General features: G+C 40.3%; 1 protein-coding gene across 2 annotated transcripts in view; it reads right to left on the reverse strand.

The window, feature by feature from the left end:
• Positions 1 to 13,465, reverse strand: part of prickle2 (prickle planar cell polarity protein 2) — a 328,576-nt gene that overhangs the window by 102,039 nt on the left and 213,072 nt on the right. For both annotated transcript variants that reach the window (XM_003223588.4, XM_008114998.3), the window contains one exon: positions 2,040 to 2,223. In XM_003223588.4, coding sequence (XP_003223636.1) covers positions 2,040 to 2,223 — 184 coding nt within the window. The remainder of the gene's footprint in view (positions 1 to 2,039; positions 2,224 to 13,465) is intronic.

Genomic DNA, 13,465 nt, shown 5'->3' on the forward strand with positions numbered 1-13,465 from the left:
TAGTGGTATCAAATTGTATTCTGCAGTGTAGATGAACCATATGTCTAAGAAAGATTATATTATCAACTTTGTTCTCTCAATTAGAGGCTTCAAATGTGCTGCAAGATCCCCTTGTCATCAGATAAAGAAGACTTAAGCCTAAGAAAGCTTATGTTACTGGCTTTTTGCTCTGTTAGACTCAAAGGTGCTACAAACGCAGTTATTCTCTTGGGCCTGTTAAAACATTTGTTTGAATAAGCAGGGTTTCCAAAATGAAAGGGATGGGGATATTCAGGTAAGCCCTGTCCTCTAAGCCCTGCACAAATAGGAGGCCCTCTGTATATTTTTGTGTGTTCAGTATGGCCTGAAGAGTTTCTAAATGTGCTCTTATTGTCTTCCCAATCATGAAGAAGTTGCTTAAGGCATTCAGTCGAGCACACTTATAAACCTTTTTCAGATGGTGTGCTTTCTAAAGACGTGCCCCCTCCCTTTAAGAATGTGAGACATTCCTCAGCTCCTCCAACTTCCAATGCCTGAAGGCTTAAATTACAGCTTCCACCAGTAAAGAATGATGAGTGCCCATCTCAATACCCTCTTCTTACAATGCTCTTGCATGCACTGAACATGTGTAAACTAAGCCACAAACTTATCCTGGCACTTGTCTCTTAAGTGGAACATGTGAAAGGCTGAATATAGACTTGTAGGCAAATGCAAATATTTCTCCAAAGGAATCAGAGCTTGCTCAGAATTGGAACACCTATAATCACAGGTACTCACTGGTGTGATTCATCATTGTAGGCAGCAGCAGGAACAGTTTGATGGTGGAGATAGGAACAAGGAGATATGATAGTGATGAACTTCTCTGTGCATTAAATATCCTGGATAAGCAATAGTACTTCCATCTGAATATGATGCCACAACTATGAAGACTCTGCATATATGGAATAGTCTTCGCATAAGAAATGCGAAACTAGGAAACTAGAGAGGAGGTCTTTGTTTTACTGATCCCTTATCCAAACATATATATATATATATATATATATATATATATATATATATATATATATTTGCATTAGCATTTTCCTTTTCCAAGGAACTTAAGGTGGCATATGCATCCATTCTCATAGTTACCCAGTAAATCTTTTGGCTAAATGTGGATTTGAACCTGTATTTCTGAGGTTGATGTCCAACACTGGAACCACTACACTACATTGGTTCATTTGCTATGCTGCTGATTGAAACCTTTTTGTCATTATATTAGTTATATATTTTAGGATGATCTTATAGTTAACTTATAGTTAACTTTTTGTCAGGCTTAATGACAATGTATGGATTTTAAAAATAAATACATTAATCGATAAATACAGCACCCTTCATTCCTCCTTCCAAGTCATCAGTGGCCTTGAAATCAGCTCAGTCTAAACTATGTTGCTTCATGAATGACCTGGAACAAACTTGGTTCAATGACAATAAATAGAGTATGACTAAGAAACGTATTTTGCAAAACTTTGTTGAAATGACTACCACATGCTCAATATATCAGGAGCTAAAGGGCAGCCCAAAAACTCTGGACAGTTTCTCCTTGGCTGCAAGTACTTAAGAAGCTACTTAGATGATATGCAAAATGTAATGTCCCTTAGAAATATATGTATCACCAAATTTCTGATGATCAAGGAATTCTCATACATTAACCAGTAGATGGATGGATTATATCAAATTATAGGGATGCTTTCATTATTAAGATAATGCTTCCAGATTTCAGTGGATCACAAAGTGATGAATTACAAGTCCATGCAGATGGGCCAAATTATTAGAGAATTTTAGGCAAGACAGGTTGAAGCCACCATCAGATAGGATGGCAATGCTTTGACACCCAAGGACCATGACATCTGTGCATGTCCAGAGAATTAAAAGAACTGTAATAATTTCAAGGGACTTTTCTGAGAGTCCTTAATCCCATCTCTTCTCAGACAGCTGAAACAAAGTCATCACTTGGTGGCGTATCCTAGAATGTGCATGCATTATTATGTGGGGAAACCATAAGTATCAAAAGAACATACCTGTTCTGGTTTCAGCCCAGGAGGTACCCAAGCATACTCTTCCAAGGCACAACCCGAGTCATCGTCAGAAGTAGAGTTCCGCTGGAAGTCAAACATCAGCTTGGTCACAGTCTTCTCCATTTCCAGAGGCATCACGGTTTCAAAGTGCTCTGACTGTGGGCACTTACAATGTCTGCAAATTTTCCTGGAGAGGTTAAAAAAAGCAAAGAAGATGGAAGGTTACATTCTGATGTTTCTGTTATGAGCAGGATTTTGCTTGTTAACAGTAGCTGCATGATACTGTGATGTACCCATTGTGCCTAATGCAAGGCAGTGGCAATGAGGGAAAATATTAGCAGGTCTTTCAACAGCTTCTGGGCCTAGGTTTGGTGGAACTGTGTCTGCATCTTCTTCTCCCCTTCCCAGACCAAGCAATGACAATTGGAATAGAAGGAAAGCCAGGGAACAGTCAAATTAACCATCTGAAAGAAGCTGAGCCTCTTTGTGCCCAAGAGTGGAGTATATTCTAAATCAGACCCTCTAGGTGTTTTGGACTTCAGTTCCCAGAATTCCTAACCACCACTGGATAAGCCGGCTAGAGTTTTGGGGGGTTGAAGTCCCAAATACCCAGAGGGCCACAGGTTGTGCAGGCCTGACCTAAATGGACAAATACAGCGCATTGGTTCTGTGATTTGAGTTGAACACCTGGAGGCCCAAAGGTTGAGAACTACAACTATAGTGGGAAACTGGTGCCAGTTTTGGAATCAGCAGGTCAAATATACCCAGAAACTGGTCTAACATTTGACACTGTAAGTTCTTCTCTCCCTCTGAGGCCAGGGCCAAAATGTGTGTTGGCCAGTGTTATCCATGATTATTATTATACTATTACTATATTTACTTATACCCTGCTTTATCTCCCCAAAGGGAACTCAGAGTGGATAATGATCTCCATGATAAGTTCAGAAATGTACCCCCCCCCCCAAGAATACAGAGATCATACTATATATGAGCAGTACACTTGCTTGCTACTATTTATGGCAAATTGCTACTGTTTGTGGTAATGTGATAATGTGAGGAGATGAGGTTTGTTGTTGGGTCATGAAGAGTGGTGGTCTTGGAAAAACAGCTGTCTGCACTAAGTATGAATGGGATCAGTACAGTACAGTGTCTAAATGTAAATAGCGATCTGTGCTTCATAAACTGCCAGAGGACTCCAAAGCAGTTTTGTAAACACATATTGTTCTGTGTGTGTGTGTGTGTGTGTGTGTGTGTGTGTGTGTGTGTGTGAGAGAGAGAGAGAGAGAGAGAGAGAGAGAGAGAATTGACTAGACCACCCATGCTGAGCTAACAAGTGGCAGGAGATGCTAAAGGTCGGATGCATTTGATGGATGCTCACAGATACACCTCTTCTCTTGCTCCTCCTTTGACAGCACCCATAAATACATATATAGTTCCAGATCATCAGCAGGTTCAAATTACTGAGCTGAAGAAAGGACACATGCAGCATGCTAAATGTCAATGTAAACAGAAAGCTTAGCATGGCAAATTCCATTACAATGACCACACATCACAAATATGGCTGGACTAAATTAAAGGAAGCAATCGAAGTCATACAACAGCAGTTTATGCAAGATTACCCATAGATCTGTCTTACAAAGTGCCTCTCTCCAAGGCAGCACATATTCCTTGTATATGAATGATGAAGAATTGGAGATCTTTAGCTAAGGCATTTCATGCAGAAGAAAAGATATTTGTTGGGATAACAAGGCTCTCCTTTCAGCACTTGTCCCCATGGCTCAGTGGACTACGTCTATCATATATCCTATTGTTTCTCCCCCTCCACTTCTGCTTGTCTTTTTAGAAACCTGCTTACTGACAGATATGACTGCTCAGCACAGCACCTATGGAAATTGATGTGGCAAAGGAGATAACATAATCCGCACACAAAAGGAAGAGAGATTGTTTCAAAAGCGTGATGCAAACAGGAACAGCCTCAGGGGAAAGCGAGACAAGAATGGTATCTCTTTAAAGTCTTTGAACTGGCAACTTCAGGCACAGGAGAAAAATGCATTAGGATTAAAACCTTTTTTCCACAAGAGTTGCTGTTGCTGTTGATGTGTGCCTTCATGTCCTTTCCAACTTATGGAGATCCTAAGGTGACCCTCTCATAGGGTTTTCCTGGGCTGAGAGTGTATGACTTGCCCAATGGGTTTTCTTGGCTGGGTGGGGAACCAAACCTTGGTTTCCAGAACTAAGGTCCAACACTCAAACTACTATATAATGTTAGAATATATCTAAAATGCATGTGTTTTTATTTTCTGTTTATCTTGAATAAAAGTATTTTAAAACAATTATTGAATTTACAACATCTTTTTTTCTAATTTTCCTAATCTGAGCACATACAGATTTCCTTCCCAGGCAATTCCTGGGGAAGGGTTGGGGTGACAACTTCCAGGTCCCTGCATGCAAAGCAGATGGAAGTTAGCATCTGAACATTGCTCTTTAGAAAGGCCCTGTGCTTGTTCCTTCTCCTGTAAACCCGGGACATGCAAACTTTCTTAATGCATTTTATCCATCACTTCACATGGCCTATGGATAAACTAACCTCAACTGCCTCTGAACCCAAACTTCCCTCCAGCCCAAAGAGCACAAATATGCACTGAGCCAAAAGGCTTTGCAAAGTCAAACCAGGGAGAGTTGCCAAGTTTCTCCATTTCCTGCTTTTCATCAGATTTAAAATACACACAGATGCAAATACAAGATGAATGTCTGGTTTGCATCTAGCTGGTCAAAGAGCCTCAGCACAGCCTATGGCTGTTATAATAATATTTTAAAAAGTGGACCACCATTTCATATGAATGCATTAATTAATCAGCTACTGCATGAAGATCCTCTGCTTTTCACTCTCGTAATGGATTCTGCTGTTATTTCCACCTCTGTTCATAATGTAGTGCTGAGCAACTCAAAATGCTGGGCGATTTATTAACTTTCATGGATATATTATTCATCACTTTGGTCAGCCCCCAAGGCTCCACCAGCTTTGGCCACATTGGACCCAGTGCCAACCATACAAGAAGTGCTTAGAAGACCAGAAGTTTCCCCTTTGAAAAATGGCTGTTCTCACGGAGCTCAGTACTATTTCACTGTCATTCCCAGGATTATTAATCATATGGATCCCTGCAGAATATGTCTGCGAACAGTGAAAATATTTAAAGCTTAGGGAAGTCATAAAATAACCTGTGGTACCAGGAGGCAAAGTGGAAAAGAAAACAACAGCATTTTTTTCAAGAGAAAAGTCAAACTGAATATGGGAAGCAGAGTTGGTAAATTTATTGCATACAGCAAAATGCCACCCACATCCTTACGGCCAGTATGTAATACCATGTGTCAAAGCTCATGCTTTTTAGTTACACCCATTGCATGGGAGTTGACACAACACAGTTCCTTTGAAGATTCATAATATAGTTAGAAGATGAGGGTTTAAGCACTAGACTAGGGACCTCATCACATGGAGGTCCTTGATAACGAGAAATCTGTAGGGCAGTGGGGCAAATCACGAGGCAGCAGGGCAAATCTGTCACCCAGCACCCTGCATCACCCACTTGATCATCACAAGCTGGAAAGTGTACCTTTCCAGCTTGCTCCTGCACTGTCCCCAGCATTTCAAGCTGAACATGGGTCTCATGTCCAGAGTTCCCCATCAGAGAACACTTCACTGACTTAGCCAGCACGTAGTCCTTCTGGAAGTAGCTGTGCGTCATGTGATGACGTTGGGTGGACCTCCATGCTAGCTGCATCAGCAAAGTGTTCTACGATGGGGAAATTTGGCAATGTGGTGAGGTTATAGGAGACCAGGGTTCATATTCCTCTCTAGCCATGGAAACCTTGGGTAAGTCACACTTTCTCATCAGACAGAGGTAAAAGAAACTATCTTTGAAAAATTATTGCCAAGAAAACTGCACAACAGGTTAGAATTTACATGAAAATACACAATGTTAGGAGATGATGTATCAAAATCAACCATAAATGGATTGCATTGTTGGTTGTTACTTGACTCTTCTGGAGAAGTTTTTCTTTCAAAATCATGGTTACTCTCTTCAAGTAGCCATCAATAAGATCGCCTTTGAAGGAGATGTTGCGTGAATCTGTCGGTTTTTTTACATTCCTTTTCTCTGTTTTAGAGATGCATTTGATTCTTGATTCCAAGCTACAGATCAGAGCTTTCCAAACTCTGTGTCGCAACATGTTAGTATGTTGGCTGCAGTGTGTCGATGTGTCACATATACCATGTTTCCCCAAAAATAAGACAGTGTCTTATATTAATTTTTGCTCCCAAAGATGCTCTAGGTCTTATTTTCGGGGATGTCTTATTTTTCCATGAAGAAGAATTCACATTTGTTGTTGAACAAAAAATTTAATATTTTTTATATACTCTACAGTAGTTGTCATCACAAACCAGCATAACCAGACAAACTGTGAATCCTATCAAGAATTTCTTGTTATTACCATTATTTCCATGTACAACACTCTATGGTATGTACATTTACTGATCCTGCATGCTCTGGTGTTCTGTTCGATGGGCATGCTTTCAAACACAAACTTTGCTAGGTCTTACTTTCGAGGGAGGCCTTATATTTAGCAATTCAGCAAAACCTCTACTAGGTCTTATTTTCTGGGGATGTCTTATTTTAGGGGAAACAGGGTATGTAACGAGAAACCTCTACGTCTATGTGAAATAAGCAATAAATCATATTTTTAAATATATAAATGAAAGGTTATTATGAGATATGTTACATCCTCATACATACTATTATTACAATTTATGTATCTCTTATAATGGGTTGGTTTTATCTTTGGTTTGCTAGTAAAAACCGAATTACTGTGTTGCAAAATGATGCATATCTAAAAAGTGTATCACCATCATGAAATGTTTGAAAATATCTACTAAAAATAATACTTCTTTCAATGAGGTTGGGGAGTATATTTTATAGGTACAGTAGAGTCTCGGTTATCTGAGATAAAGGGGCGGGCCAATCTCGGATAACCGAACTCCCCAGTTAACAGGGAGGCCCAGTTTAGAGAAGCCCCGGTGCATGCTTGCTGCCTATCAACACGCATGGGGCCTCCCCAAACGTCCGCTAGGCACTGGGTGAAGGAAAGAGTCACTCTTTCCTCCACCCAGCACCCCATTTAGGGAGACCCTGGGGCCCAGCCTGGCAAAGGGGCGAGTGAGCGAGCGAGCGAGCGAGGGCCTTTGCCGCCCTCCTTCACTCGCCTGCCCTCCGTCCCTCGCTCACTCACCCAGCTGGGTTCTGGCAGCACCGGGACCAGGCGGGGTTAGTGAGTGTGTGTGTGAGAGAGAGCGAGGGAGGCGGCGGGAGGACATTTGCTTCAGATAATACAGACGCTAGGATTAGCAGGACCCGGTTTAGCGGGGCTCTACTGTATATATATATATATATATATATATATATATATTCATAGAAACTCTCACACATACATCACACATGTGCTTGATGTATATTTTACTAGACAAGTAAAAAAGAGAAAAGACATATAGATAAGATTTTCTCATGCTACTCTGATGATGCAGTAATGAGCAATGTTTCATCAACTTCTGCATCATTGTTGTTGTTTATTCATTCAGTTGCTTCCGACTTTTCGTGACTTCATGGACCAGCCCACACCAGAGCTCCCTATCAGCTGCCACCACCACCAGCATCTTCAAGGTCAAGCCAGTCACTTCAAGGATACCATCCATCCACTTTTCCCTTGGTCGGACTCTCTTCCTTTTTTTTTTCAATTTTCCCCAGCATCATTATCTTCTCCAAACCTTCCTGTCTTCTCATTATGTGTCCAAAGTATTTCATCTTCGCCTCTAATATCCTTCCCTCTAGTGAGCAGTCAGGCCATATTTTCTGAAGTATGGATTGGTTTGATCTTCTTGCGGTCCAAGGCACTCCCAGAATTTTCCTCCAACACTACAGTTCAAAAGTATCATTATCCTCATGAAAAAAGAGACATTTTGTGTGCAAGGAGTTGTCTGACTAAAAAGCCCATTAGTGGTAGAGACTTGAGTTCAAATGTGCAGCATTTGGAAAAGTTAATTTTTTTGGACCTCAGTGCCCAGAACCCCCTGGATCAATAGTGCTCGTAGTAGTTAAGGCCTGGGAGTTGTAGTATATAAAGTAGTATTTCCAGTCTCTAAAAAGAGGCAACTTGTGGTCAGCAGCCTCTCTTTCTAATCCTATTGATAACTCTTTTAACTTTATTATAAAACTATTGTAGGATAATTTTAATGGAGAAAACACCATAATTATGATAGTGAACTCCTCAGTAAGAGGCCCCAAAACTGTGTTTTTTAAAAAAAAAATGACAAAGAGTATGTCATGGATTGAACGCTCTCATTTTTTAAAAAATCCAGTTCACGGGACCAAAGGCTCTGCCATAAATGCAACTAAAGCTGTATCATCAGAACCGCAATTGCTTAACTACACAGAATATAATTCACAGACATTCTTAACAGTCTATTGAAGAAAGGAAAAAAGCAAGGAAAAATTGAGAGAGGAACTGACAATGCACTTACTGTTACTTTAACCGGCAGAGATAGTGTTTAGCCAATGGAGCATACGCATGGGGGAAGAATGTACATGTCTGGAAAAACTCATGATTCTTGGCCAGCATGTCAAATGCATTACCATATAAAGAATAACAGCACAGAGCAGGTAGAGAGAGGCATGCTGTTACAAAAATATAAAGGGGGTGGCAGCCGTGGGGGAGAAGCCATTAATTTGATATACCCAGACCTAAGTACAACTTAGAACAATATTTGCTCTTTGATTAATAGGTCTTTTATCTGCGGAGCTCTTTAGAAAAGCCCGACTCCCCCTCGCCTTGCTCCATTGCAGAGGGCTGGAAGAGTTGTTAGTGAAAACACGAGCCACATTTTCTGCAACAAGAAGAAAGCCAAGGGGATCTTTCAACATCTCTCTGTAAAATGTAATCTCCGACTCCTGCTCCAGTACACACACATCCACACTGAATTCTCTTCGGGTTTGTTATCAGATAGAATTTTCCTTTTGGACACATATTTCTCACCAAAAGCTATAGGAACTGGGGGATTTTGTAAAGCTAAAGCTCATTTAGTATAGTTACCAGGGGCTTGGGGGCTCACCTAAACTCATATAGTCAGAAGGAGTATTTTACAGACAAAAGGTCCAGGGAGGAATAAATGCCTCTGTCAATCAAACACTTATTTCATTCGCTTATTCAGTATATTGCTATTGCCAGAAAAATGCAGAATATAAAGCAGTAAAAGCAGTGGGGTGTGCACATAAGTTCACAGATGCATGTGAATATGTGATGCTGGAAGGCTAAATTCTTCAGCCAGCAGTATTAATTTTCAGGGTTTTGCAGGTTAGCCGGGGGCCAAATGGTAAAATTCATGTGGCTTTCACTATAAAGTTGTTTGCCTTTTATATATATTGAACAGGAATCCAATTTGGGTTTGCCTTCCCCTCCTTGCAAATTTACCTTAATGTATTTTTAAAATAAAATATTCAAATAGTTTTTCAATATAATATGAAGGCAAACTCTCCACTGTCAGCATTTGTGAAATTGGTACCCATCTCTCTGCAGAAAGGACAGAGAAAAGAGTTGTGCAAAGCACTTGCCTTTTATGTGGCTTGTTCAGCCATTCAGTAGATTTATCTTAACACCCCCCGAAAAACACGAGCAGCTAAATCGCATCCGAGCTTTTTGCAAGCATAATTAGATGAACTTTTGAAAATCTGAACTGCTGACACATTGATGTCACTGCAAAGAGACTAAGCCATCACTTTAGTTTTATACATTTTATTGTTTATTTCAGGTACAGTATTCATATCCCCGTTTCTCAGGCCTAGGAAGCTGTTGTATGTAATTGAAGAAGAACCAAACAAAAATTATCTTCAATTCTAATAGTGACCAAATACAATAGCAACAATAGCTATGGTTCAGTCTGGGAGGTTATCTGGTATGGTAGAAAATGAGGAAGCAAGCTTATAATGGTCTGTGTAAGTTGGACAAACTGTTTTATATGCACATATACTAAGGCTGTGCTATGTAAGCCTAGGATCCTGAAAACCCAGGTTTACATTTTAAAGATGTCCGGTTTCTAGCTGTTATACAAATGGAGAGAAATATATGGGCCAGCCTTTCAGAAACCAGAGAGAAGCAGATCAAGACCTTGAGTAATTGAGGGCAGCTTTCAATGCTCCGTACTGCTAGTTGTTCTGTACCATGACTAGCAAAAGCTAATTAAATGATGAAAAATGGGGATATTTATGTGAAAATTAATTTGCACAATTTAGGGTTGCAAAATGTTAATCCTCTTCCTGTTCAGAACAGATTAGGCTAAGCATGCATTTGGGGTTTTTGTGTAAGCATGAAGTATACTCAGGAATATCCAATGTGGTCAGTGGTCCAGGTGTTGGGTTTCTTATTCCTTCCATTATTCTAACTATTCTTCTGTGCCTAAAGTTACAGTAAACTTAGATTTAAAGCATAACACTATTGATAACTATTGCTGTCAGCAAGTATGTGAAATAAATAATTCACTGGTGAGTCAGTCTTATGCTTCCAATTCCAAGAACCTGCTTCTTGTTCATCTTATGTGAAAGTCCCTTGACCCCATATGTGTGCATACAAGAGTGCTAGGATGGTTTTATTTAGATCTTATTTGTTCTGGAACATCATTGCTACCCCACATTTCTTGGTATATCCAAAGCTTTGTTCCTGAAGCTACATGAAGTTGGGTGAGATAATCTTGATGAAACAATCAAGATGTGCTAAATATGGAAAATGGATTGACTCAGGTGAGTCATTATTATTAAGAGTTCAAGTGATAGCAGAAGACAAACTGGGAATAAAAGGAAAGTTCTGTAATACAAATATAAAGAGTGGGATGTAACCATAATTAAAACTAAGTATGGTCTTTTGCACTTGCAATTTCTGACCCCTTGTAAGTTCCAATAATCACATCTGACATATGCAAAGTGCAAAGTATCTTCCTGTCCAAAATAGAGCAGAAATGTGTTCCTACACATCCATCCAAGTCACAGAATGAAAGACACTTAAAGAAAGAGACCAAAAGGAGCATCTAGTCCAAACCACTGCCACGCAGGAATACACAATTACAGCACTTCTGAAATATGCATAACTTCTGCTTAAAAACATCCAAAAACAGGAGTCTACCTAAATATTGGTAAGAACTTCCTGAGGGTAAGATAGTGGAATATGCTGCCTAGGACTGTGGTGGAGTCTCCTTCTCTGGAGGTTTTTAAACAGAGGGCGGATGGCTGTACTTTGGGTTTGCTTTGATTGTATATTTCTGCATGGCAGGGAATTGGACTGGATGGTCCTTGTAGTCTCTTCCAACTCTATGATTCCGTTCTATGAACTATTCTATTCTATTATTCCAGGCTGAGGCTGGAGACAGTCCCTAACAGCTACCACTGCTGCACAGTACTCTAGACCTCATTTCAGCTGGGGGGTGGCAGTGGAAGGAGGGCAGTCATTAAGGCTGCTGCTTGTACAAAATTTGGCTGCAAAACTGGCATCTTTTTCCTCCCCACATGTCTCCTCATCCTAGATTCAGGGGAGTCTAAAGAATGCACAACAGACCTTACCATAACCTCAGCTGCTGCACTATGCCATTTTTGTGTATTCCAAATCCAAAGCAAGCTATTCCAAGCATTTCAAATAAGAATACTCAACCTATACCTATTGATGAAGTTTATTGTCTTTTCTGGCTGTGCACTGACTCATATTAAGCATGTGGTCTACAACTCCATCTTAAGAATGCTAACCAGGGTGCTGCTACTCAGTCGTTTAGTCGTTTCCGACTCTTTGTGACCTCATGGACCAGTCCACGCCAGAGCTCCCTGTCGGCTGTCGCCACCCCCAGTTCCTTCAAGGTCAAGCCAGTCACTTCAAGGATACCGTCCGTCCATATCACCCTTGGTCAGCCTCTCTTCCTTTTTCCTTCCACTTTCCCCAGCATCATGATCTTTTCCAAGCTTTCCTGTCTTCTCATGATGTGGCCAAAATACTTCAACTTTGCCTCCAAGCTAACCAGGGTAACCAAAGGCATTGAGATTTGGGCCCAAAATCTGAAATTTAGGACAGCCTCCTAATATGTCACTATGGTGATGTTACAAAAGCAACCCCATAGGATGTCCTTAATCATGAAACATTATGCTATCAACTACAGATGCACAGAGTATTCACATTAAAAAAAAACCCAGACCAAGTCTAACAAATGAGGAAAATACTGTTAGCATCCTGATTGTTAGTTTTGGCTACAGTAAACTCATTCAATCAATTGTTAAATGTAGGTAAATCACACCGATTTAAAGAGTCTAGTCTAGTGAGGGCTGACATGGGGATTGAGCATAATATACACATATATCTTTCAAGGTAGAACTTTCATCCTTATATTCATCTCCCCTCATCCCAAGAACTGAATGACACCTGAACCTACTCCTACTTTCTGTCCCCTCTCACTTATGACTCTCACAGATGATATAACTCCTTGCAGTTGGGAAACTCTATTCTACAGCCCTACATATAGTTCTTATGAATGAATTTAGCCTATAACAACTAGTATGGTGTAGTGGTTTGAGCACTAGATTAGGGTTTGATTCGCTACTCGGTCATGGAAACCCACTGGAGGACCTTGAGTGAATCATGTAACTCTAAGCCCCAGAAAATCCTGTGATAAGTTCACCTTAGGGTTATCATAAGTGTGAAAGGACTTGAAAGCACACAAAAATAAGAACAATGGATGAACTAAAAAAAGATATGAGGAAACACCTGAATATATTTCACTGTGACCAAGGCAAATGCATGTGGGTGGATGCTATAGACTGAGTGGAGGTTGAATTTTGAATTTTTGAATGTATCGACTTCAGCAACTGCATTTCCTAGCAAAGTCTGTGGTGAACTGATTCACTGATTTAGAAAAGAGGAGTTACTTTGCTTGAGGGAAGAGTTACAGAGGGCAATAAAGGTCTATTTAATCAATATTTCTCCTTGATGAAAATATCAGCAGTGGGATTTAGAACTGCATTTTGCTTCCTGTGCTTTCTCATCACTATGGAGAGACACCAGGTGAAAGTAGCATTATTACACTAGGCCAGGGAACCAAAACGAGGGCCAAAACAAGCATTACTTTTGAGCTCCTTTTGGGGAAGGAGTGCCCCTTCCATCTGCCATACTTCCCATTTGAATCGGGTCCATGTTTGTCATTTATATTGAATAAGAATTATTCATTACAGAAAAAGAAATGCCACTGAGTGTTAAAAGGAAATGGAGGAAGGGAGTTCCAGGGCCTATTGTTGATCTTCATCCAAGCATAGTTTGGAGTGTGAAATATCACTCGATAGCTCTTGGGTCAACAAACAAGC

The sequence above is a fragment of the Anolis carolinensis genome, chromosome 2 (assembly GCF_035594765.1).
Source record: "Anolis carolinensis isolate JA03-04 chromosome 2, rAnoCar3.1.pri, whole genome shotgun sequence".
NCBI lineage: Eukaryota > Metazoa > Chordata > Lepidosauria > Squamata > Dactyloidae > Anolis > Anolis carolinensis.